This window comes from Rhipicephalus microplus, chromosome 10 (assembly GCF_043290135.1).
Source record: "Rhipicephalus microplus isolate Deutch F79 chromosome 10, USDA_Rmic, whole genome shotgun sequence".
Lineage (NCBI taxonomy): Eukaryota > Metazoa > Arthropoda > Arachnida > Ixodida > Ixodidae > Rhipicephalus > Rhipicephalus microplus.
In genome coordinates, this window is record NC_134709.1 from 92,277,638 (window position 1) to 92,304,494 (window position 26,857).

A 26,857-nucleotide genomic window follows, 5' to 3' on the forward strand; every position below is an offset into this window, starting at 1 on the left:
TAGCGCCGACGACCACGAGCTTGATGACGGACGAATGATTTGCAACTGTAACATACGCTCAAACTCGTAGCGAGCAATTCGAAGTTTATCAGGGCCTAGTTGGCGAGGGTGGCAGTGAACCAGTGGGCCTGTGGTAACGATGCAGTGGGTCACAGTGTGCTTGGGGGTCTTATGCTTGGGAGACTGCGTTGTAGTCTCCGGAAACTTGTTGAGCAGAGCTGTATATGGTGACGTGGGCGGTTTCACGAAAGTAGGGTTTAGGGCCATAGCGCGTGACAGAAAACCATTGGCCGGTAAGCCCGTACAGCTATCCACCAGGCGACAGCGGTTTATATCCACGAGCAGATGAAAACTCCTTGAAAAATTGGTGCCTAAGATTGTGTAGCGTACGTCTGCTATCCAAAATAACCACTGCAGTTTCTTCTTAAAACCGAGATCAAGGGTCAGCGACTTCTGTCCGTAAGTTGCAATGACCGAAAAATTGATCGCTTGTAACGGAGTTGACTTCTCGCGAAGACGTCGGTCAGTTTTGGACGCTGGAATGGTGCTGGCTTCTGCACCAGTATCCACCTGCAAGCGCGGACCCGTAGTTCTGTCGGTGATGTGGAAGAGGCGGATTGATGCTTGGCCTTGATCGCCCGCCGCTGGTATTGACGATCAGCCGGAGCTTTTCCCATGCGCCATGAGCAAGGTGGCACACATGTGCGAGCCGCGGCATGCAATCGCCGGTGATAATAGCATGTGTTCTGCGGTGAAAAGCAGTGCTCGGGCTGGTGGAGGGGCTGTTGCGGAGCAGCCGACGTGAGAGATGCTCGATGTGGACGAGGCTGGTCATTTAAATTGCGAATGCTCAGCAATTGCAGACGCAAGTTGGCGACTTCAGCTGCGAGATCTCTTACCGTTTTTCGAAGGGAATCCGCTTCAGAAATCGGAGAGGTGTGGGCAGCGTTTATGACTACCAGAGCAACGTCCATCATGTCATCGGCCATTTCTGCCAGCTCCGACAGCGGCTTATTCTGAGCTGGGACAAGAGCCATTTGCATGGTAGGTGGAAGACGCTGTAGAAACAACTCACGTAGTATGGACGTTTCCGAGCCGTCCGGCTGGTCCCCAAGCAAGCGCTGCAGGTGACGTAGAAACTGTATGGGACGGCGGTCCCCGAGGTCTTCGTTGCACAGAAGTTGCTGAATGTGCCGATGCTTAGGCGGAACGAGTCGGTGAAGAAGAGCCTGTTTGACTGTCGTATATGGACTGTCACCAGGCGGGCCCACGAGGATGTCGCATATTTCGGCCATTGCCTGTGGCGGCAACGCTTCAACGAGGAGCTCATGCTTGCGAACTTCTCACATGATGCGATGAATGCGGAATTTGTTCTCGACTTGAATGAACCATAAGGAGGGACCGGCACGCCGCAGCTGTGGTAACGTCATGGTAGTAGTACCTCCAACAACACCCGAAGAGGGCACATGGCCGGGTGCAGTGGCAGCGGTACCAGGGCTGAGGCTGTCGAGATGCTCACGTTGTTTCATGGAAGATCCCGTCTAGGTTATAAATTAACATAGCACACTGAGACGCGGTTCCGAAAACACAGCGCGGTTTATTAATGCATCTTGCCTTGTCTTGTCGCCTAGGATATCTTGGCTCATACCCACACGGGGGATTGGCCACACTGTACCTCATAATAGATAATTTTTTACAACGCTTGGTTAAAAAGCAACAAAAATTAGATAAGAACAATAATATTGTTCTTTTAAAAAACGTGAAAAACTGCAGAAGAGTGCAATAAACAGAATATATAAAACAAATTAACAAGAATGAGGAAGGGGGACAAACAATTGGATATATCTGGCAGTACCACTAGCAGCATATCCTTCTGGTTTCCTGAATGAATTATTGTAGCGCTGACAGAATAGCACTGCGGCCCACACCCTACTGACTGGCTCCAAACGATAGTAGGGTGGATGTATTGACTGGCAATCCGATTATACCAATCGGTCTTCAGTAATGCCACCGCGAAGCGGCGGCATGTGTGAAGAAACTGATCTATTGTTTCCGGTTCATTGCAAACTGCACATAGGTTAGTTATTGAAAATCTTGACTTGTTGAGATAGAACATTAACAGAGGAACTCTACAGCGAAAGCTTGTGAGGGTCACCTCACATTGACGGAAAAGGCATTTTGCGGTGTTCCATGTGAATTGCAAGTGCCGAAATTATTCAGAGTGTAGGGGAGACGGTCATTGATTTTTAAGATTAACAGGCGTTTGAATCGTTCAGCAGTAAAAAAAGGAAACTGTTGGGCTACTAGCACCACCGGGAAATATAAAGATGTCGAAGCGAGCCAATCAGCAATTTCATTTAGTACAATTCCAGCATGCCCGGGGACCCAAATAAACCGAACTTCTGATAGGCTATGCGGTACGAGAGACCAAAATAACCTGAGCAGAGGAGACTGCTTTGCGGACGTTAGATGTGTACATACAGACAAAGCATGCGAAATAATAATAGCCTTTGATTGCTGATAATTTATTTCTCCCCCATTGTTCAAACTTCCTCTTCTTCCCTCTCAGCAGACTACCCACTACTAGCTTATGTGCCAAGTGTGTCGTGCCAGAAGAAGAAAAGTATGCCACAGTAGCATTGCAAAGCAGCCACGCCACGGTGGTCTAGTGGCTGAAGTACTCGGCTGCTGACCAGCAGGTTTCGAGATCGAATCCCGGCTGTGGCGGCTGCATTTCCGATGGAGCCGGAAATGTTGTAGGCCCGTGTACTCAGATTTGGGTGCACGTTAAAGAACGCCAGATGGCTAAAATTTCCGGACCCCTCCACTACGGCGTTTCTCATAATCATAGGGTGGTTTTGGGATGCTAAACCCCACAAATCAATCATCATCAAAGCATTGCAAAGCAGGCTACAGTACAAGGTGCCAAAGCGTTGAGTTGAGTTGAACGAACCAGTCAAAGTATTCGAGCTGCTTCAGTAAAATCACTTTATTCGAAAATGAATGGCATCACTGCTGCTTTGTCGAAATTGCTGTGAGCCGATGATTGTGACGAATCTTTTTCAATGTTTAGGTTTTGCCGTACCGGAAGCGTCAAAAATGTTTTTGCTTTGGTTTCTGATAAATGTGATTATCATTGCTTATGGTAACTAGAATCGATGGCAGCAGTATGCAAAGTGGTGATGAATAATGCAGTGAACGCGAGCACAATGAGAAGCTCAGCTTTTAGGCTTATCCCTCAACTACACACACAGAGAGACATATATATATATATATATATATATATATATATATATATATATATATATATATATATATATATATATATATATATATCCCAGCTGAAAAGAAGTAGGTTCCCCCCCCCACTCGCGAAAGAGTTGGTACACTACTGCAAAACGTGCGCACAGTACGCGACTAATGACAAGCAGATCAAAACATGCCCCGCATTTCTACGCACCACTGACCCAGGAAACGCACTCACAGTTACCAATCAACGCAAATATGCATCTCCTTTGTCATTTCTCTATGCCTGAAAAGTGCGAACGGAGATCGTGCAACAAGTGCAGTGGCTTCTGTGCACCCAATAACTTCTACAAAATCGTTTCGGTGAAAGCCCAAGTTGTACGATTATCTCCATTGCAAGATAAGCGAGCACACACGTGAGCGTCTCGTCTCCGCAAGGCAATGTACGCGTGGGAGATGAGAGCACGCGTGACCGTGTCGTGACTATCTGGGACGTGTACTCATTGCGCAAACTCGCTGGTAATGCTGAGAACAAGATAACACCCCTAGATGAGCATCGTCAGCGGTAAGAGGTATACATAAATTGCCGGTAAGAGGTATACAGCTGCGAATTGTGCCGTACACATTAGGGCGAAGGGAACAATGCCTCCATCAGCAACCTATACCACACTAGTCAAGGGTGGCATAAATATTTTTTTCAGCGACTTTCAGTGACGACTCAATCCACACTCACAAGAGAAACGTGAGCACCTGTGTGGATCAAAGCTTGGACAGGAGTGTCATCAACACAGACTTCAAGGGTGTACCATTGTAGACGCCAGGGCAAGAGAGGATTTTCGAGTAAAAACAACCTTTTAGCTTCCCCTAAAAAAGCTGCATGATAGACCTTATCGGAGAAATTCACCGACTGCGTCCAAGCTATCAAGACAACAATCTGTTGACCTCCTCCTCAATTTATGTAAGAGGAATGGGCGGCAAGCGAGGTGCATACATTTTGCTCTGCACTATATCTCATCAACCCGTTCCATTGCCCTTCGGTTCAGATACATTGAAACCGTGGTTGCTCTGGACTCACCCTGCGTTGAATATTTTGTAATGTAAGGGTGCTGAGTATAGCGCATGTATAATGAGCCAGGCAACCATGTTTGTTATTCGGCTTCCCACAAATACACTGCGAAACATCGTTATGTCCATCAGCAGTAGAGCCAAGTTATCAAGGAAACAAGCATTTCTTGCGCGTTTTCTTCGGGCGATTTGTTGGTGAGATCTTAAATTAGAAGCACAGGTATTCAGGTGAGTTCGTACTGATTCATATTGGTATTTAAGAGCGCGAAACATCTGTCGTAGAGAAATGACAGAAAGCGGTTGCACGTACACTTTTTACAGTTCACAATATTGCGGGCAAAAACTACCAAAATGTTGAGACCAGGCACCACTTGGAACTTTACTTCTTCGTTCTCTAGGTGACCGGCACATAACAATACCCTGTGGAGATGAAGGCACTGACTCGGTGCAGCCAGAGAAAGACGGTAATGAAAGTGGTCAATTTCCATGTACGCTGGGAGAGTCCGGTGTATGATAAGGCTTCAGACGGAGAACGTGAACGATGTCGGTACGGGGTTGTGTGGACGAGCACAGGAGTATTTTTTTTATTTCATACGTGACGTTGGTCATTGGCGGCGCACACGATATGGTCCGCAGTGCGAGAACAGCAGCTTCTCACAAACTTTATTACTGCGTGCTGGAGACCACAGGAGGACAAGAGATGCTGAAGCATAGTGGGCGTTTTGGTGAAGGCTGTCGTAAGGAGATTTTAGGCCCACTTGCCAATCAGTTTGCCAAACAGCGGGCATGCTGACGGGCATGGTCGGCGCAGACTATAGTTTTTCGAACATAACCAGTGGGTGGGTGCGTCGAAGGAGGCATTGTTGTGTCCATAGGGAACGTTGGATTTTTGCCAAATAAGAGAAAAAAAGGCGACTAGCCAGCCGTCCCGTGCCGCGTCATACTGTAGGCGAACGTAACAAAATAAACACTACATCGCAATCCTGGTGATCGGCAGACGCCTACATTGCCTGCATGTATTGGCTCGGTTCAATGGCTTCTTGACACAATTCGTTTCCGGATGGTAGGCCATGGTTAGCTTATTGTTTAATAAAGTATCATTTATAGCACGAGTATTAAATTGCCTTGCACGGTTCGTCAGAAGCTGAAGGATGACGTTGCGGAGCAAGAAGTTGGGTACGTTGGTCGCGCAGTTGTTGGGATGTGTGCGAGTATTGGCAAACCGTGTCGCATAGCCCTTGGCAACGGCGATCCAACGATTTCTCAAGACACACATAGGGAACGGACCAAGCAAGTCGAGGCTTACCCGATAAAATGGTTCATATGGGACATCGAGGAATTGAAGACAGCCGGCCGGTGAGACTGTTGGCTTGTTCTGACGCTGACAAAGATCGGACGAAGTCACGTAACGGCGTACTGACCTATAAATTGCTGGCCAGTAGACCCGACGGTGGGCGCGATCGTAGGTGCGAAAAACACCGAGGTGCTCTGGCGTCGGCACATCGTGAAGCTGGGCCAGAACAGTTTAATGAAAGCATGCGAAAATCAACAGTAAGAGGCCAGGACCATCGCGTATCAGACGGCCACGTAGCAAAGTGTCGTTGCGTAGCACGGAGCCGTAAAGTTGAGGCGGTTGCACATCTTCTGAAGAGTATTGTTACGTCATTGCTCATCAGCAATGTTGAACATGTCAGCTGTAGCAAGCAGAGACTGAATGGTACCGTTTGCAGAAGGGTTTGAGGGTTCGCCTGGATAACGGCACAGGCAGTCGGCATCTTAATGCAAGCCACCACTCTTGTAGACAACACTGCACATGTGCTCTTGAAGTCGTAGTGCCAAACGAACAAGTCGACCAGCCGTATCCTTGAAAGAAGAGTGCCAGCATAGGGCTTGGCGATCACTTACCATGGTGAAAGGTCTGCCGTACAGATAGGGGTGAAATTTTCCGACAACCCAAACAAGAGCAAGGCACTCTTTCTCGACTTTTCTTCCACTCAGATGCAGAAAGGAATCAGCTGGCGTAAGCAATGACGCTGTCGTCGTGACCATACTGCTTTTGACCAATGAGAGCACCGATATCATCCCCAAAGCCATCGATACGTACTTCGGTAGGCGCAAAATTGTTGAAATGGGCCTACACAGAGGGTGACGAGAGTAGGTCAACGATGCGAAAAAAAAAAGCCGATGCTTGGCGTGTAAGGGGCTGCGCAGTCACTGCAAAATCTTTAACAAAGCGGCGAAAATAAGAGAACAGGCTGAAAAACGAGAGAACGTCCTTGGAAGAACGTGGAATAGGGAAGTTGGAGACAGCGGGTATTTTCGCTGGATCAGGTCGTATACCTGCAGCGTCAATAAGATGGCCGAGCACGGTGATCTCTCGGCGTGTAAAGCGGCATTTTGATAAGTTGAGTTGAATACTGGCGGTATGAAAGACTTGCAAAATGGCCGACAAGCGAAGCAGGTGACTGATGAACGTCAGGGAGAAAACGACGACATCATCCAGGTAGCAGAGGCATATGGGCTACTTGAAACTCCTCAGTAGCGGGATTATCAAGCGCTCAAATGTAGCTGGCGTGTTGCACAACCCAAATGGCATAACTTTAAATTGGTATAGACCATCGGGTGTAATAGAGGAAGTCTTTTCTGAATCATTTTCTTCGACAGCTATTTTTATGTGCGGCTCACTTAGAGGACAAGGAAGTGAAGGTCCAGATAGTGTCCACTATTGGCATGTTTGTTGTTTTTGCCCGCATTACTGTAGACTGTAAATACACCCGTTTTCTGTCATCTCCCCCGGTAACATCGTTGGTAGAAGAGCTGGGTACATGCCGAGCACATCACGAAACATCGCAGAGAACGTCTTCTTGGACAGTCTATCATGTCGACAGACAATCATGCCAATCGAGCCTCCGCTATGCCGAATGCACCGAGCCACGTTGTTGTGACTCATCTCCGAGACCTTCCTGCGGGACGCATAACGTGCACGGGAAGAAGCGGCTGGCCTACTACTAGCGCGCTAGCAACACGAATCACTGTGATCCGACTTTGAGGCTTGCAATTGTAAGCTACTACCTCAGGGGTATGGCCAGTGTGTGGTTTGACATGCACGAGGAGGAGCTCACCAGCTGGGACGTATGTAAACAAAAAAGGAATACCTTTTCAAGAACCCCAACGCATGTGAGCGAGCCGCCCAGATAGAACGCTCGTTCCGGGCGCTAACTTCAATGAAGCCATTCATGAAATACATACAAAATTGCTTAGCCTTGTGCCGACAAGTTGATAGACAAATTCCTGAAGCCGACAAAGTTAGTCACATTCACAAATGCATCACTGAGGACGCCTTTCACTTGCTTGTGTTTAAAAAATGCTCCACCTTTGACGACTTTATCAGGGAGTGCCGATGGTTTGAATAGACAAAGATCCGACGAGTTAAACAGCAATTTGTTCGGTTCTATAACACTGCCACGACATTGTCGTGCGAAGACGCCCAGATCCAACCACCCCCAAGACCAAACAGTTCCTTCGTCTTGTGCAGTGAGAGGAGGCATCACCTACACCTTTACTTTTTTGTCTTCTAGGTGAGCGGCACGCAACGAAATTTCCTAAATAGAGCGTTCATGTGTGTAATCTGTCTCCTTATATCTAGTCTGTTTAGCTCTCCTAAATACTATCACACGTCTAATTTTATAATACCATCACACAGAATACTGAATGAACTTAGGAGCAGAAAGCGAAGTTTGCGTTCATTGTGTTGATTTTGGCGATACAACTCCTTTTATAAAAACAATACCAAACGCCTTCGAACGTGAAACTACGAATTACATTGCAGTTTTTGAGCTTGGAGATGGCCAATAACCGAACGATTACAGACGTCTGCATAGCGAAATATTCCTGTGATCTCCAATTCAAACAGAGGTGCAACTGCACCAGGAACAAAAGAAAATAAATAGTGTTTTGCTCATGAACAGTTTTACCTTCCTCAGATCTTCCAAGGTAGGGACCTCATTATCCTCTTCCTCTGAATTACATGAAGAACGTTCAACGTTAGCAAAACTGCAAATACAGAAAGTTATTAGGTACAGTGTGAAGGACTTCATCATTCCACTCTCTGATTGCGGTCGAAGCTTTCGCCAGCAATCAGGACTATATGCTTTCGAAGAGCTCGCAGCCTTAATTATATCTCAAGGAGGCCAGATGACAATACGTAGGTTTCCTTTGTATCACATCTTGATTAAACGTTCCTATCAACAAAAAGACAATACAATTCTCAGAAGTGTTCATCTAAAACGCTTAATTACACATGTTAGTGTGACTCCTTTTGCGACATGAAGCCTGTGAAATGAAGTTTGACTGAAGACGACCAAGGCAACAGCATTACAGACTGTACAAATTCGCTTGATTAACTACTCTGGGTCTATGAGCTCAAAGAACTATTCAGTGAGCGTCTTAAATTTCAAGGAATAGAAAGCAAGTAACTAGACCCCTAGTAAAGTAGGAACTCAGTGTACCATTCATTTTGTATGGCACAGTTTAGAGCTCTTTTGAAAGGGTGTCAGGCGTAGGTCTGAAGGACGTAACCATCATTATCATCAGCCTGACAGCGCCCACTGCAGGGAAAAGCCCTTTCCCAAGATCCGCCAATCAACATCGACTTGTGCTTTCTACGGTGCTTATACAAGCGAACTTTTTCATCTCATCGGCCCACCTAACTCTCTTTCTCCAGCATGTGTGTTTGCTTTTTCTGGGAATGCAGTCAGGCAGACGCGTAAACAGGATGCTTTTTATTGAGGGGGGAGGGGGCTAGGGAGGCATGGTTTATATCTTCGAAAGAAAGTCGTTTAATGGCAAAAAAAAGTTGTTGGAGATATAGATGGTGCGAAGCTATTGGAAGAAATTGAGAACAGGAGCTTAGCATTAAAGCTGAGTTAATCAGCGATGACAGGTGAATTTTGACACTGCAGTGAAGCTAATGCGTGGGAACCAAACAAAATCCTTTCCTATTAAATAATCACGACCAAGATCGCTATTACTGAACCAGTAACGTGAAAAGGAGTGACAAAAAAAAGGGGGGGGGGAATTGCAAAAGAACTGCTTGCCTACTTACGCATGTGTGGCAATAGATATATTGTCAGGACGCAGACACAGCAGAAGTCTGATATAGAAGAGGTCACCTAAATAAATGAAAGGCGCTCGTAAAGAGGACCGGGCAAGAACTTTGTCTTTCTTTCTTGCTGCGCAATCTCTTCTCTGCAGGTTCAATGCAGCATTTGCCTCTCTCCAGAAAGAACATAGTACCGATGCTCTGCTACTAAATACGCGGTGTATGTTGTTTACGTATGAAGCAACTGACTCACTGCAATATGACTTCATCCGCACAACGTGTATAATTTCTGATTTTTGCTGGCGAGTTCACGAGAAACTGTCAGGGATGACCTTATAATTCACGTCACTTAGGCGCCGTACAACATTGTAGGGACCAAAGTACTTCTTCAGTAACTTTTCAGAAAGACGGCGTTGGTGAATTGGGCTCCAGACCCACACTTTCTTGCCAGGTTGAGTAGTGACGTATCGGTGTAGTAGGTTATAACATCGTAACTCTGCTGCCGGGCGATTCGCACGCGTGCTAGCTGCCGCGCCTCTTCAGCTCGTTGGGTAAAGGATTGAACATCCATGTCTGTATCGTCGCAGTCATGCAGCAACATGGCATCAAGCATTGTCGGCCATTCATGGCCATAAAGAAGACTAAATGGCGTGCTTCGAATAGTTTCCTGCTGCGCCGTATTATAGGCAAACGTCACGTATGGTAGAACGTCGTCCCAATTTTTATGACCCACGTCGATATACACACTCAGAATATCGGCAATTGTCTTGTTGAGGCATTCTGTTAGGCCGTTGGTTTGTGGGTGGAAAATAGTTTTTCCATGCGCTCTTCAACTCAGCTCAAGCAGTGACTTAAAGGGCATGGCAGTGAAAGGAGTACCTCTGTCCGTTAATATAATTCTAGGAGTACCACGCCTGAGAACGATATCTTCAACAAAAAACCATTCCGCTTCTACTGCGGCTCCACTTGATAAAGCCTTTGTTTTTGCGTAGCGAGTAAGATAATCGGTAGCGACAATTACCCACTTGTTACCAGTATGTGAAGTCAGAAATGGTCCAAGAAGGTCCATTCCGAATTGTGCAAAAGGTATGGTGGGCACCTGAACTGGTTGCAACAATCTGGCTGGTTTTAAAGGTGGCGATTTTCGTACTTTTCTGCAGAACGACAATCGTAGTTATCCCAGCATATCTGTGTTTCTATCCTCAGTGCAATCTCGCACTTTCATTGAAACTCCACCACTGGGTCTTGACAGAGAGAGAAAATATTGATAAATAACAGCCGCTAAACACGGCTGCATTAAAGAGAAGGACGAAGTGAGTTTCGTTTGATGCTGAACCGGCGCCTTCTTGTTCGTCGAGTTCTGTGTTTTCTAAATAGATAATTAAATAGGTTACTCGTAACATTATTGGTGGAGGTGCTGGTACTTGTCGCCCTACACTGGACCATCCCGTGTCATTTGCCAAGTGACAGACGTCACGTACGAGATTGTTTCAACCAATCCAACAAAGTCATCGTCAGCTCCAAGTGACACCACTCACGTGGCTCGGATAAACTCCTCTTACCCCCTTTGACATCATCTGCGAAGATTTAGCACCGGCACGGTGCTTCTACCACCGGATTTATGATACATAACAGCCGCTAAACACGGCTGCATAACAGAGAAGGAGAAAGTGAGTTTTGTTTCATGCTAGACCGGCGTCATCTTGTTCGTCGAGTTGTGCGCGTTCTAAATAAATTGTAAATAAGTTACTCGTAACAATATCTACGCATTAGTTCCCATCTCTTCCAGTTAGTCAGCATGAAGTCAACCTGCTCCAAGACAACAATATTGTCAATGTATGGGCTCTGCAGGTGCAGGACAAACGGTGTGTGAGTTCTAAGAGTGTCTCGCTGAGAGCGAGGCATATAAGAAAGCTGGGCGAACAGGTTCGCTAATAGAGGAAATAAATGGTGAACAATGTTGCCAAGCCAATGAAGGTGTTCATGAATTTTTCAAGTCAGTGCACAATCTGGGAAGGCGTTTGTGTTAACTTTGAGACGGCATTGTGATGTGTCACCAACTTTGTTTCAAAATATCAGCGCAGCTGGCTGAGTGACTGTAAACGCTTCTAGACATTTTTTTACAGAACTGCTGTGTTTTCAGTTGACACCCGAAAGCAACTGCACACTTAGGTAATTGTCCAAAAGGCCCATCGAATGTCTTGCCCAGCTAAGGCGTCAAAGAAAGGTTCCGAGAGTGCTACAAGCAGTGTATAAAGCCATATAGAAGTCCGTATGGATAAGCACATGGTTTCTAGAGGTCAACGACGTCCTTCTCTTTCTTTCACTCTGTCAAACTCTAGTTCTTGCCGCCGAGTCGTGGAGCCACGCAATGAGCGGGAGCTGCGGTCACTGGGTGCTTCAGGGGTGTCCTACGGCTGGCTATATAGGCCAGAAATGTAGTTCATTTCTCTCTTTTCCTCTACTTTTCTATCGTTATGAGGTGTAAATGAACCTCTATCTTTTGTGCGAGAGTACATTTCCTCACTACAAATCATCACTCTGGTGATGAAGGCCAGCTACTAATTGGGAATGGCCGAAACCGGTCCCAAAAACTACAGGTAGCATTAAGATCCTCCTTGCTCACGACCAGCCTCACAATGCCAGATCAGAATCCCTCGAGAAATTGAGGTGGAAAAACCACTCAAATTTTTCCTAGTCCACAGACGAGTCTGAGGTAAGAATGCAGCCCTTTCCTGACAGCTTTCGCTGCGCTATGCATACACGAATCATGCAGAAGCTTTCCTGGCTTCTTGGCCCGAGCCCAAGTACGTGGAGACGGCGGCACGGAGGGTCAGTATGTGAGGCGTTGGTTGGAGAAGTGTGTTCGTTAACGGTTAGCCTGGTTCGCTCGTTCAGTGGATACGTGTTGAATGATGTAGTGTGGTCAGTCAGACACTCTAAATATATCGGTAGACGATATCATGGGAGCAGTGACAAGTTGGGAAGAGGTTGCCGAGGAGACACTCGATCACCTCCTATGGCGAAGGGGAACAAACCGTCTACGCTCCTGTCTACGTGGAATAAATCACCAAGCCGGTGAATATATTATAAGCTTCGCACAGACCATTGTAGGAATGCCCAGATACGAGATGGAGCTTGAGTGAAATATCTGATTTCTTTTGATTACAAAGTTGACGTCTAAATCACTGTTTATTCTTTCGGCAGTCAACGATTTCCGCATTGCTTAACCTGTCAAGAATAACTACGAAACAATCGAGCGAGGTCACCTTGCATGGCGTTCGAACCGAACCGAAACATCCTAAGGCTACGAAACCATTCTTCGTTTTTCAGTGTAAGCACAATCTAGGTAGAATGCAGACTTGAGAACAAGAAGAAATGCATTAACTTGCACAATATCAGAGCGGCTAGTTGGCCGCATCTCGGTGGCAATAAGTTGCTTCCGTCACATATTCTCACAAGGGCCTGTGCTAAATAAGGTATATCGTGTAACAGGCACGTTTTTTGTACTGTTTTTCTAACAGAATTTCTCCGCCATGTTTCAGCAGGTCTGTAGTTACCTTATTCTCACCAGCGGCCTCATTTCCTTGCCTTGGTTTGCTCGTTGAAACCTTTTTAAGCAACTAGCTTCTTCACCTTGCGAAGCTCCCAGAGCTCACTTAGCGTTCAATCATAGGTTTCTGAATATAGCAGATTCAGCTGCCTACAGTTACTCATTAACGAAGATGAGTCGCGCATCAAGAGCACCAGCAACAGGCAATGAGCTGACAGAAGGTGTTCTACCAAACTAAGCTTTGCTCTTTCGCCTTTTCATCTCGAACCACACTTTTGATCAAAATAGTAGGATGTTTCAGACAGCCAATCTGTTGCGTCTCGCCTGTAACCTTCATCCTTTCCACGGCTGATTTGGCGTGTATATGTCATGTGCTCAACTCGATTCGTACAACAATAATGTCCACTGAGATACCACTGATCGATTGTCCAGGCTTAGAGATTTCATGGCGCATTTCATTCAGAAACAAACAGTACTGCATGCGTGACTGAGAAAAATCAACTGAATTTGCTACTTCTTCAGCTAACTAAATAATAGAACATGTTACTAGTGTACATTTTTGTTGCCTAAAAAAAGTAACGCATGCTACACTTCTGGTATTACTCACCGATGAGAAACTTCAATCAGTGCAATTTCGCTGCGGGAATCAGAAAAACAATTTGTTAAACCTTTTATATTTCTTATAAACGTTTTACCTCAAACGACAAATTAGTTGAACTACTGATAGAACTAGAAAACGTCGCTCGAAACACTGATGCGTTATATACAGCAGACTTGCATAAGATGGTTTGTAGTGCCATGGCACATGGGAATTCAGTTTCTCAAAGTCACAACACACACACAATATTTCATCGTGACCAATCACCCGAAAGAAAACATCGCTTATATCATAACAAATTTACAGTCATTCAGACGTCGTGCATTTTCCAGCACACAAAACATATCTTGTACAAAAAAAAGGAATCCCTTAACTGTTGAGACCCACTGACAAGCCCATTCGCAGCATAAATCATTTTTGCCCCTTTAACCCACATATGAGCGATGAAAATTCTGAATATTTACACGAAGTTGTTCAAGGTGATTGTCGTTAGCCAAGGTATTTAATTAGAACTAGAAAACAGCAGCAGGGAGACAGAAACTTTCTTTCGGAAACAGGATGCTATAAAGTGCTAGGGTATTGAAGATGAAAATGTCTGACCACTAGAGCTTCTACAATTTAAGAAGCAAGAGCTCGGTTACCAAATGGTAACCAGGACTAGCTAAATTATCGAAAAAAGTAGCGTGCTACGGTGCTACTTACAACGCGGTACTGCCAACATTGGTGACAACACAGACGTGCTTGCAGTCGTAACAGTCATTACAGAGTACAAGCTTTCACGCTGCATAGTCTGTAACATGATATTCAAGGAGTCCGTCGGTTTCCTCAGTCGTGTATGGTACGTGATCTACACGAAACAACACTTTTAGTGAAAATGTCTTTGGTTGCCTTCGTCGTCATACTCCCTCTTATTCAACATACCTTCTACAGAGAGAGGATACTCCACAATTTCGTCAGCCATGCTACAATCCTTGGACCTCCTTGCAAGGCTATAGAAGGTTAGGCATCAAGTCTTGTACGCACACACAATGGGCCTACACTGGTTCTTGTTTTTTGTAGTTGAAAACTTTGAGCATTTAAGGTAATCCTAGCGGAACTACCGAATGGCAAAATATTTGCAAAGCACAACAATGCTTGTAAAAAAAATCGCTGCGCACTTGTCACAAACCCAGTGAAGTCTTCCGCTCAATTCCCGAATCAGTGGATGTATCTGGCTGTGCTCTTTAAATTGGGTCGCAGCCCATGCCACCTAGCCATGAAGTTAAGTACTATCCCTATGTTTCGAAGGGTTGAATTTCACTCGCACCTTCATTGTAGCCACCAATCAGTTAGCCTCCTTCTCTTTATTTATATCCCTTTAAAGTTTATTTACCTTCAATGACCAGAATGCTGATGCTTTGAAAAATTCTGTGCCATTTTCTTAGAGTATAGGGTGGAGCTCTTTACAGAACTTTATCAAATGTACAGCTGTTTTCTCCTCTTCTCCACACGCACCACATACCGTGTCTGTGCCTTCGCATTTGGCTCGGTACGCACTGGTCTGCAATACTCCCGCTCTGGCCTCAAACAGCAGAAAACTGCCCCGATAATTAGCGAAGATCTTTTTTTGCAATTTTCTGCTTGAAACTTCGGTAGGTCTTCACTAATGATTTCGCGAGACTTTCAATCTTCCACATGTATATCTGTTTTCTACACCCTCTTCTTGACTGATGTTTCTCTTTAGCTTGGTATTCTGCTTTTGTCTAACTTGTTGCTTGAAAATTTTGGAGTTGGCTTTCTCCATTTATTATGAAAATTCTTCATGCACAAGCAGCAGAAGACGTTCCAAGCCCAATTCTCCTTTCGCACTTTGTCAATCGCTCCTCAAATTCTATCTTGCTGCTAGATTCTCTGCAGTGGAACGTTGTCAATCCCATGTCACCCTGTACCCCTTGATTTGTGGTATTTCCGTGTACCCCCAAAGCAATTCTATCTATTTCGCCTTTTATAATTTGAATCTTACTTGAAGCTGTGAAGGTCAACCCAAGAATAATGACACCTTTAGAAGTCTCTATCACAACGTCATACATATTGTAGTTCCAGAGTGCCCTATTTTAGGAGCGAAGATCCTTAAGGCGTAGGCTGAGCGTCCCATCATAATCGTATGTAGCCACCTTTCGTTAGTTCTTGAACCAGCCATACAGGGCAGTACTTGTACACATAACTAAATGCATATACGCTGAACATTGCAAATGGTACGATACTAGAGGACATTACTTGTAGTATGCTAAATAATGAAAATCAAAGCATGACCGTGGAGTTAATGTTGATGAATGGGGCGAAGCGTCCGTCATTCCAACCGTGCTTCTGGCCGTTCGTTCATACGTTTTTGCTTCCGTCCATCCGTGCGTCCATTTATGAATCTACCCATCCACCCATCCGTGCGACTATACGTTCATCCGTGTGTCTGTCAGATTATGCATCCGTCCATGCAGCTCACAGCTAGGGGCCACCGTTTAAGTTTCCCCGAAGTCCAACTGAGCAGGGTGGTTGGCATTTGCGGGCTCTGTCACCGAAGCGACGATGATAGTACCAGCAGCCATCGTCGTTTTCTTGCGATATATCGGTGTTGTATCGGCCTCGAACTTCAGGGTGTTTTACAGGACGCAACGGTGGGCGTTCATCCAGATGGCTTTCCATAGAATCCAACTGGCGGGTGGTTTCGTTGATGCGCCCATTAAGCTCAGTATTGTGCAATAGAGTGGTGACAGCGTGAACAAAAACAGGTGGCGGTGGTAGAGAGGCCTCCACGTCTTGGTCGGTGAATTCTGCGAGATGGTCTAGCAGCAGGTTCAGCTGAACCTTGAGGATGGCCTGAGGGTGGAAGGGCATATGGTCGAACCACATTATTCGGAAGAGGGAGTCATCAACAGCCATGCCGCTCGCGAGGGCACGCATACCGCGCAGTAGCTGCGACAGCTTACTGTGATGATATGTGGGATTTAATGTCCCGAAACCACCATATGATTATGAGAGACGCCATTGTGCAGGATTCTGAAACTTTAGACCACCTGGGTTTCTTTAACGTGCACCAAAATCTGAGCACAAGAGTGCACAGCGTTTTCGCCTCCATAGAAAAATGTAGCCGCCACAGTCGGTAATAACTCCCGCGACCTGCGTGTCAGCTGCCGAGTATCATAGCCATTAGGCCGTAACGGCGGCGCAACGGCTTCCGGTCACCGAGCGATTCGTGCTGAATAAGTTGACGAAAGCCGCCAAATTGGTTTTCTCCTTAAGCGCAGATAGCAGTCGTGGGCTGAGAGATTTGTGTGTATGTCGTGTAACTCGGCTGCGTAGCCAGAATGTAAGTGGGCGGTGACGTAGTCATATCGGCTCCGGTCCCGGGGGATATGTGCCAAAAAAAACTACAGCTGAACTTGCGGTAACCCCACCTCGAATAACTTGTCCAAAACTGGGGCAGCTTGACAGCTGTTTAAAATATTAAACGCAGTCAGCCAGTGAAAAGCAAAAAAGGAGATCGTGTTCGATCATGCCGACGATGGCTTCTGGTGGAATTCTTCCGCGCCAGTTAACGTCGTAGCATCTACATAATTTGGGTGCCGAAAACCCACGTACAGACTAGCCTTCCCTCTACGTACGGTGGACAGAGCTTCTACTCTCGCTTCGCGTCGCCGGTGGCGTGGACTTGACGGAGTGTGGACACGAAGATTGGCGTTAGGGCAACGACGTCAGCCAACAGCGGTGCTCTCGATGGATCGTCTCAAACGCAAGCGATCTGCACGACGCGCACAAATCGCGAAGGTTATTCGGGAAGCGCGAATCTTGCTTGAGACCGCTATCATCGACATCGCGAAGCTTAAAGCTGTACAGAGGTGAATTCGCTCCAGTAACGACGAGCTCTCCCAGGTAATACAGCATTACGAGCTTCATAACTCAACAGAACATATCGAGGAGGAGTATGCAGCTATAGCGAAGTATGAAGATGAAGATGTCAGCATGCTCGCCATGGTAGGTTGCAGAATCCGTGAGTTTGAATGGAAGCAGAACAGCTATTCTCAAGCTCACGGTACTGAAAACACAGAATCAACGGCTTTCGGAAACGAAGCTCCCGCAAGATTCATAGCAACCCGATTGTTGCAGCGGCAGATCCCAACGTTAACAGTTGATATCTTACAGTGGACAGAATACTGCGAGCAATTTGAAAAGCTCATTCACCTCTCTAGCGACCTGACGCCATCCATAAAGTGTTTCTACTTCATACGATTTCTGTCTGGGTACGCAGAAGTAGATATTGGGTTTTCCCTCAACCGACTCTCGCTACGCCGATGCGATAGGTATGTTTAAGGAAGATATAGCGATGAAACGACGATTACCCAGCCCCATCTCACAGCACTGAGAAATCTATCAGGTGTGACAAAGGCGAATGGCATCGGTGGGTTAGGAAGATTGTACTATACCACGCAACTGAATGTTCGCTGCCCCGGAGCGTTGAACGTGCCGAGATTGACGTACTCAGCTATGCTTGTCAAGATCTTGCTACAAGTTTTTCCGAGGGACATCAGTCTTTCTTTCACGCGAAAAAAAAACGGCACCGCACCTTGACACAGCCTTCCGACGTACATGCTGCTAGAACCTTCTTGTCAAGTACTACAGGTGACGTTAAGATCCTCCTTGCTCACGACCCGCCACACCACGCCAGATCAGAATCCCTTGAGAACTTGAGGTTGAAGAAACGGCTCAAATATATCTGAGTCCACAGACGAGTCTGTGGTAAGGGTGTGGCCTTTTCTCCGCAGTTTTCGCTGCGCTACGCGTACACGAATCGTGCAGAATCTTTCCTGGCTTCCCGGCCCGAGCCCAAGTCCACGAAGACGGTGGCATGGAGGGTCAGTAAGTCAGGCGTCGGTTGGTGAAGTGTGTTGGTTAACGAATAGCATGGTTTGCTCGTCCAGTGAATACGTGTTGCATGATGTAGTGGGGTCAGTGAGACAGTCTAAAAGTATCAATAGACGACACCATGGGAGCAGTGACAAGTTGGGAAATGTCGCAGAGGAGACACTCGATCACCTCCTAAGGCGAAGGGGAACAAACCGTCTGCGCTCCTATCTACGTGGAATGAATCACCAAGCCGGTGAATATAATATGAGCTTCGCACAGACCAGTGTAGGAATGCAGAGATACGAGATGGAGCTCGTGTGAAACACCTGATTTCTTATGACTACAAAGTCGACGTCTACATCCCTGTTTATTCTTTCGGCAGTCAACGATTACCGTATTGCTTATTCTGTAAAGAATAAATACAAAACAATCGAGCGAAGTCACCTTGCATGGCGTTCGAACCGAACCGAAACATGCTTGGGCTACGAAAACATTCTTTGTTTTTCAGGGTGTGAGCATGATCGAGGTAGAATGAAGGCTTGAGAACAAGAAGAAATGCATTACCTTCTACACTATCAGAGCGGCTAGTTGGTCGCATTTCGGTGGCAATAAATTGCTTCCGTCACAGTTTCTCATAAGGACCTGTGCTAAATAAGTTAAATGGTGTAACAGGCACGTTTTTTGTACTGTTTTTCTAACAGAATTTCTCCGCCATGTTTCAGCAGGTCTGTAGTTACCTCATTCTCACCAGCGGTTTGATTTCTTTGCATTCTTACCACGAATTTGTGACTTCATCTGTCATTACTGGTAGGATGTCGACTTCCTCTGGGGTATAATTGCGTCATAAGATATGAGCCTGTTTGTTTGAATATCTGTACTTTCCCTCTCAAGGCTACATCCATAATTGGCTTATCAACTAGCTCACTAATTAGGTGATGACACAACTGCGTAAAGAATGATGTCATTCTGGCACCTCTTTGGTGATTTTCAATCTAGGTGCCCCTCGTGGGTCACCGACGTTGTTGCTGCTGACGGCGCTCAGAGCAATTCGGCTGTTAGTGTTTGGTCATCCTCAAAACACTGTTTATGAAACCCCACTTTCGTTCTTGTTCGCTCATGGCGTATGGTGATCCTCGACTACAAGCTGTATTTTCTTATAGTGAAAGTTTTATAGTATTTAAGCAGGTTAAGAAACGTTCACAGTAAATAGATCTTCTTTATTCCCACAGTCATCGCAGTCGAGATTATGTCCCGCAGTGAAGAGAGCAAGTCACTGGTTTGAAGCGTTGAAATATCTATTGGATAACGTCCCGCCGACGCAGCAGGAGAGCCCACTCTTCTTTTAGAGCGAAGTGGGGTGTATTTTGCGAGTTCTTCGGAAAAGTTAGAGTTGCAGAAGCAGACTCCATTTGAATGAATCATCACACTACACTCACACTTGTAGCGATTTGAATTTGCGTTGACAAAATGAAACTGATAGTTTCACCGCCTAGGGTGTCACCACGGACAGCTAGCGTGCACTGGTTGTGTTTCTCTTTTTAACAATGAGGTTTGTCACACGTACAATCATAGTCGAATGAAACAATAACAGCAACAGTCTGTTGCTAGAAGGAGGAGCTATGATTAATTGCGGACGCGGAAGCCGGTTGCCAAAACGGGCATGTGTCACTTGGAGCTCTGCACGCACAGGCACGGTACCCTTGCGCAGGCGACATACGAGTGAGGGCGCACTTTTATTGCGCTAGCAACTGTATGGACACTCTCGACTGGATTTCGCCATCGGCGCCGAAGAAGTCATGCACCATATACGCATACGTATCTATGCATATGCAAACGCAAGAAAAAAGATATCCCAGAAAAAGGATTCCTGTGCGTGGTATCGAACGTGGGACCTCCACGCCGTGAATGCTAGGTGTTAACCACTGAGCCACCGCGAGGTACTTCCTTGAACGGTCAAACGGCAAGCTATTGATATCTGACATCTAAAGTTGGTGGGCACATCAGGGGAGGGGAGGGACTATCGCGTTGTCAGTATTATCAGCAAGGTGGCGCAGTGAGTGCGCGGCGGCTCTCATTTCTCACGCGTACTTTGGTCCACGTAGAGATTAAGGAGGTGTACGCTCGATCGTGCGCCCGTATCTTGCAGTGAGAAGAATCGTACGCCTTGGCTAGGCTTTGAGTTACCTTGGAACGATTCTTTTGTAGCTACCGGGCTCACAAAGGTCACTGCAATCGTTCCACAGCCCCCGTTTGCGAAAAAGGCGCGGCTGTCAGACACAGCGAAGTAACAACTGAGACGCTTATTCGCGTGCATGTGTACCTGTGAGTACGTTTCGGCGTCATTTGTGCATGAGAAACGCCAAGCATGTTTAGATCTGCTCACCATTCTGCGCATGACCTTCCAATTTGTTGCTATTGTGTTGTTTGCTTCGCCTTTCCGGCAAAGCTGTGACATTTTTAGGCCAATGTCAGTTTCACGCAATTGAACAATCACCTGATTTCGGTAAATTTGCTTTGATTGAGCCTATGTAAGTCAAATAAGGCTTCCTCATTATTTAAAATTGTAATGTATTGTCTCCTATGAAATTCTACTCGAGAAGGCCTACGAGCGAGACTCGGCGCCAACTTCCATGGACTTCATGGTACATGGTAGTGTGGTTACTTGCGGCAGAGCTGCACTTGTGCTAAAACTCGCGGAAGTACTACCAGGCCTCATACTCAATTTACTATGCTAAATTACTTTAACTAGGAGCAGAAACGTCGGTAAACATGCCTTCTTTTGCTCCTTCAAACCTTTTTAAGCAACTAGCTGCTTCACCTTGCGAAGCTCCTAAGGCTCACTTAGCGTTTAATCATAGGTTTCTGAATATAGCAGCTTCAGCTGCCTAAAGTTACTCATTAACTAAGATGAGTCGCGCATCAAGAGCACCAGCAGCAGGCAATGAGCTGACAGAAGGTGTTCTACTGCCTCAGCTTTACTATTTGACCTTTTCGTCTCACACCACACTTTTGATCAAAATAGCAGGATGTTTCAGACAGGCAATCTGTTGCGTCTTGCCTGTAACCTTTGTCCTTTCCACGGCTGATTTGGCGTGTATATGCGACGTGCTCAACTTGATTCGTACTCCAAATTGTCCACCGAGATACCACTGCTTGCTTGTCCAGGCTTGCATATTTCGTGGCGTATTTCGTTCAGAAACAAACAGTACTGCAAGCGTGACTGAAAAAAATCAACTGAATTCGTCACTTCTTCAGCTAACTAAATAATAGAACATGTTACCATTGTACATTTCTGTTTCCTAAAAAAAGTAACGCATGCTACACTTCTTTTATTATTCACAGATGAAGAACTCTAATCAGTGCACCCTCGCTGCGGGAATCAGAAAAACAATTTGTTAAACCTTTTATAATTCACATAAACGTTTTACTTCAAATGACAAATCAGTTGAATTACTGATAGAACTAGAAAACTTTGCTCGAAATACATGATGTGTTATATACAGCAGACTTGCATAAGATGGTTTGTAGTGCCATGGCACATGAGAATTCCGTTTCTCAAAGTCACAGCACACACACGATACTTCATCGTGACCAATCATCCGAAAGAAAACATCGCGTATATATTAATAAATTTAGAGTCATTCAGACGTCGTGCAATTCTAGCACACAAAATATATCTTGTACAAAAAAAAGGAATCCCTAAAGTGTTAAGACCCACTGAAAAGCCCATTCACAGCATAAATCATTTTGCCCCTTTAACCCACATATGAGCCATGAAAATTCTGAGTGTTTACACGAAGTTGTTCAAGGTGATTGTCATTAGCCGAGGTATATAACTTGAACCAGAAAACAGCAGCAGGTAGACAGAAACTTTATTTCGGAGACAGGATGATATAAAGTGCTAGCGTATTGAAGGCGAAAATGACTGACCACTAGAGGTTCTACAATTTAAGAAGCAAGAGCTCGGTCTCCAAATGGTAACCAGGACGAGCTAAAATAACGAAAGAAGTAGCGTGCTACGGTGCTACTCACAACGCGTTACTGCCAACATTGGCGACAACACAGACATGCTTGCGGTCATAACGATCATTACAGAGTACAAGCTTTCACGCTGCATAGTCTGCAACATAATATTCAAGGCGTCCGTCGCTTTCCTCAGTAGTGTATGGTACGTGATCTACACGAAACAACACTTTTGATGATGATGATGAGTAGTTTTAGTGGCGCAAGGGCCAATTGATGGCCAAAGAGCGCCATTTCAATTGACTACAGATATGAACAATGATATGGTGCGTGGCTGTAAAGGGGCCTTAAAATTCCTCGCTCTAACGCGGGTTAAAACATGAAAGTAATAAAATCATGGCAGTGAAGTGACATATGTGTAGTGATAGTGGATGGCAAAATGTCATGATAATAAAACCATGATGAAGATGTAGTCCCCGCAGCCACGACCACTCTATAGGGGTCGTGCTACGGATGACCTCGAAATATCGGGTGAAAACTTTGCACATCTTTTAAAACGTAAAAAGTGCTTGCAGTTTAAAAAGCGGATCCCTACCGATGAGCATCCCAGGGTGTAGAGGGAGCTGCTGTCGGTAGGGCAGTAAAAAGTGCTTTTTTCTTAGAGCATCTAGCTCATTGCACTGGACGAGAATGTGGAGAACCGTAAGGGGCTCTCCACATCTCTCACAATATGGTGGATCGCCGGTAGACAGAAGAAATGAATGTGTAGAATGTGTATGTCCTGTTCTAAGCCTTGTTAGTATTACTTCTGTGTGTCGTGATTTTGATAGTGGTGGCCAATAACCTAATTGCAGCTTAATAGCATGGAGTTTATTATCTGTGTGTTTATCCCACAAGCTCTGCCAATACCCCCTGAGCTTTCGTTTTATAAAAGGTTTTAAGTCAAGTGCAGGGACTGGTGTTGATGCATTGTCAGTAGTGACATTGGTGCAAGCAGCCAGATTGTCGGCCAAAACGTTCCCTTGTATTTCACGGTGCCCTAGAACCCAGCAGACAACGACATGCTGTTGTGATGTGTAGAGTGTGCACAGAAGTGAGTAAAGTGACACCAGCACGGGGTTCTTGTGTTTTTTAGGAGTTTTCAGGGCTTTGACCACGCTTAGGGAATCTGTGTATATTACCGCCTTTTGTAATTTTATCTGTTTATTGTGTTTTACGACCACCAGTATTGCGTAAGCTTATCCTGTGAAAATGCTTGCATTAGGATGAAGAACGCCGGCCTCGGAAAATAATTGGCCTACCACAGCATATGACACAGAAGTGTTTGACTTTGACGCATCGGTAAAGAACTCAGGGCATGTGTATTTATGTTGTAGTTCTAGGAAGTGTGTATGTATGTGTACAAGTGGTTCGTGCTTTGTGACATCAACAAAAAAGACATCACAGTCTATAAGCTGCCACTGCCACGGTGGCAGATATATTGCAGGAGCCATCAAAGTGTGTTCAAGAGGCACACCTGTTTCTTCGGCCAGGCTCCTTACACTCAGTGCGTAGGGCTGCCTAAACGAAGGACGGTTCTCGAACAAGCTAGAATAAGACAAATCATTAATTGTGAAAGTGGAAGGGTGTTTCTTGTCTGCCTTCACCTTCAAAAAGTACAAAAAGGACAGGGAATATCTTTGTAGGTGGAGCGACCATTCATTCGAATCCATGTACAGGCTCTCCACAGGGCTGGTGCGGAAAGCACCCGTAGAGAGGCGAATGCCTAGATGGTGGACAGTGTCGAGAATTTTCAAGGCTGATGGTATTGCCGACTGATAGATTATGGCACCGTAATCTTGGCGTGTGCGTACGAGGCTTTGATATAAGTTAAATAAACATTTCCTGTCACTACCTATGTAGTGCGTGACAACACTTTTAAAACATTCATGGCTTTTAAACATTTTGTTTTTAAATACTTGATGTGAGGTACGAAGGTCAACTTGTTGTCCAAGATTAGGCCTAAGAATTTATGCTCCGCATTTACCGACAGACGTTGACCGTTCAGTTCAATGTCGGGTTCTGAGTGCATGCCTCTCTTTCGGGAGAACAAGACACACGTGCTTTTTTGTGGGTTCAGTCGGAATCCGTTTTCCTCAGCCCATTTGGAGACCTTGTTTAAACCTAACTGAACCTGCCGCTCACACATTGCCAAGTTGCATGACTTGAAGCCAAGCTGAACGTCGTCGACATATGTACAATAGAACATATTGCGGGGAATGGATAGGTGCAAGGAATTCATTTTGATAAGAAAAAGTGTACAACTAAGTACACCCCCTTGCAGCACGCCTGTTTCCTGGACAAATGTTTGGGAGAGAACACTGCCCACACGGACACGAAATGTACGATTGGACAAGTAGCTTTCGATAATAGTAAACATCCTGCCACGCACACCAAGATTGGACAGGTCTCTTAATATTCCGAATCTCCATGTCGTATCATAGGCTTTTTTGATGTCGAGGAACACAGAAAGAAAGTATTGTTTGTGGACAAAGGCATCTCGGATCTGTGCCTCGATACGCACGAGGTGGTCAGTGGTGGGTCTACCCTCTTGAAACCTGCATTGGAATGGGTCGAGCAGATTGTTCGTTTCAAGGTAATGTACAAGTCTGCGATTTATCATTTTTTCAAAAAGTTTACACATGCAACTTGAAAGTGCGATTGGCCTGTAACTACTGACGGAAGATGGATCCTTGCTTTGCTTTAAAATCGGAATAATAATGGCTTCTTTCCACGCAGAAGGGATTTCACCGGAAAACCAGAGTTATACAGGGAAAGCAGGGTTTTTGTGTTTCAGAAGGCAGTTGTTTTAATATTTCGGATACTATACTGTCCGAACCTGGAGCTGATTTATTGCAAACATGTAGCGATGCTTGTAACTCGGCCAAACTGAAAGGGTTGTCGTACGACTCATGTTTAGTGGATTTTCGCTGAAGTTTCTCTTTTTCGATTTTTTTTTGTCGTTGAAAAGCTGCAGTATAATGCGACGAACTAGACACCTCTTCGATGTGGGCACCGAGGAAGTTCGTCTGGTCTTCCAAGGTGTCCCCTTGTGTATCTACGAGAGGTAGTGAAGATGCGTGTCGTCCTGTTACCTTGCGAACCTTGTTCCAGACTTTAGTTTCTTGTGTATATGAAGTGATGCCTGATAAAAACTTAAGCCAGCTTTCTCTCCTAGCCTGCCGGCGCGTTCTCCTGCCTTGGGAATTAATTTTCTTAAAACTTTCAAGATTCTCTGCCGTCGGTGAGTCCCGTAGCAATCTCCACGCTTTGTTTTGTTGTTTGCGTGCATTGCGACATTCAGTATTCCACCATAGGACACGTCGCTTGCCAGGCAGTCCAGAAGTTTGCGGGATGCGTTTCATCGCAGCGTCGGTCAGAAAAGTAGAAAAGTATTGTACAGCTGCATCTATGTTTAAACCAAATAGGTCAGTCCAGTTTAAGTGACTAATCTGCGAGAACTGTTCCCAATCAGCTTTGCCAGTGATCCATCTGGGGACCTGTGGGTGATATTCATTTGATATGGGTGTGCTTAGCGTTACGGGAAAGTGGTGACTTCCGTAAGGATTATTGATGACATTCCATGTCAGTAAAGGAAGGAGGGATGGTGAGACAATGCTAAGGTCTATTGACGAGTAGGTATTGCTGGCAAGGCGGTAATATGTGGGCTCTTTCCGATTCAAAAGGCACGCGCCAGAAGTAAAAAGGAACTGTTTCATTAGGCGACCTCAAGCATCGCAGCGAGAGTCACCCCATAGATTGCTATGTGCATTGAAATCTCCAAGGAGGATATAAGGTTCTGGAAGTTTATCCATTTGGGACTGGAATTCACGTTTTTCAAGATGGTAGTGTGGAGGTATGTAGACAGAGCAGATGGTCACGAGTTTGTCCAGGAGGACTACACGAATAGCCACTGCTTCAAGAGATGTTTCGAGTGGTAGATGAGTACATGCAATCCCTTGATTCACTATAATAGCCACACCACCAGATGACGTGACGGCTTCATTCCTGTCCTTTCGAAAAATAATATACTGGCTTAGAAAATTAGTGATCTTGGGTTTTAGGTGTGTTTCTTGTACACACAGCACTTTTGGTGACTGTTTATGTAAAAGTTCTTGAATATCGTCAAGGTTTCTCAGTAGTCCTTTGACGTTCCACTGTAAAATTTGTGTCGCCATTTTTGATGTAGTTAAGTGCTGTGTGTACAGAAACCTTGCCTTAAGTTACAGGGCCTGTTGGGGCCTTGTAATACGGGTTTTCTCTTTCTTGCTTCGCTCCAAAGAACTGCGCCTTTCCTTCAGCGTGTGGGGCGCCGAAGGAGTGTGGCTTGTGTCCATCACCTCTTCTGAGGTGGTGGATCGTGCCTGCTCGGCAGCCACGTTTATGGCAATTTAGGACCTGACTGTACTTGCAG

General features: G+C 45.6%; 1 protein-coding gene across 2 annotated transcripts in view; it reads right to left on the reverse strand.

Moving 5' to 3' along the window:
• Nucleotides 1–26,857, reverse strand: part of LOC119180910 (uncharacterized) — a 182,884-nt gene that overhangs the window by 23,056 nt on the left and 132,971 nt on the right. The window contains exon 1 of one of the 2 annotated variants that reach the window (XM_075875874.1): nt 8,286–8,471. The exons of the other annotated variant lie outside the window; for it this stretch is intronic. Coding sequence (XP_075731989.1) covers nt 8,286–8,411 — 126 coding nt within the window. The 5' untranslated portion in view covers nt 8,412–8,471. Of the gene's footprint in view, nt 1–8,285; nt 8,472–26,857 lie in introns of those variants that run through there. 2 annotated transcript variants of the gene reach the window in all.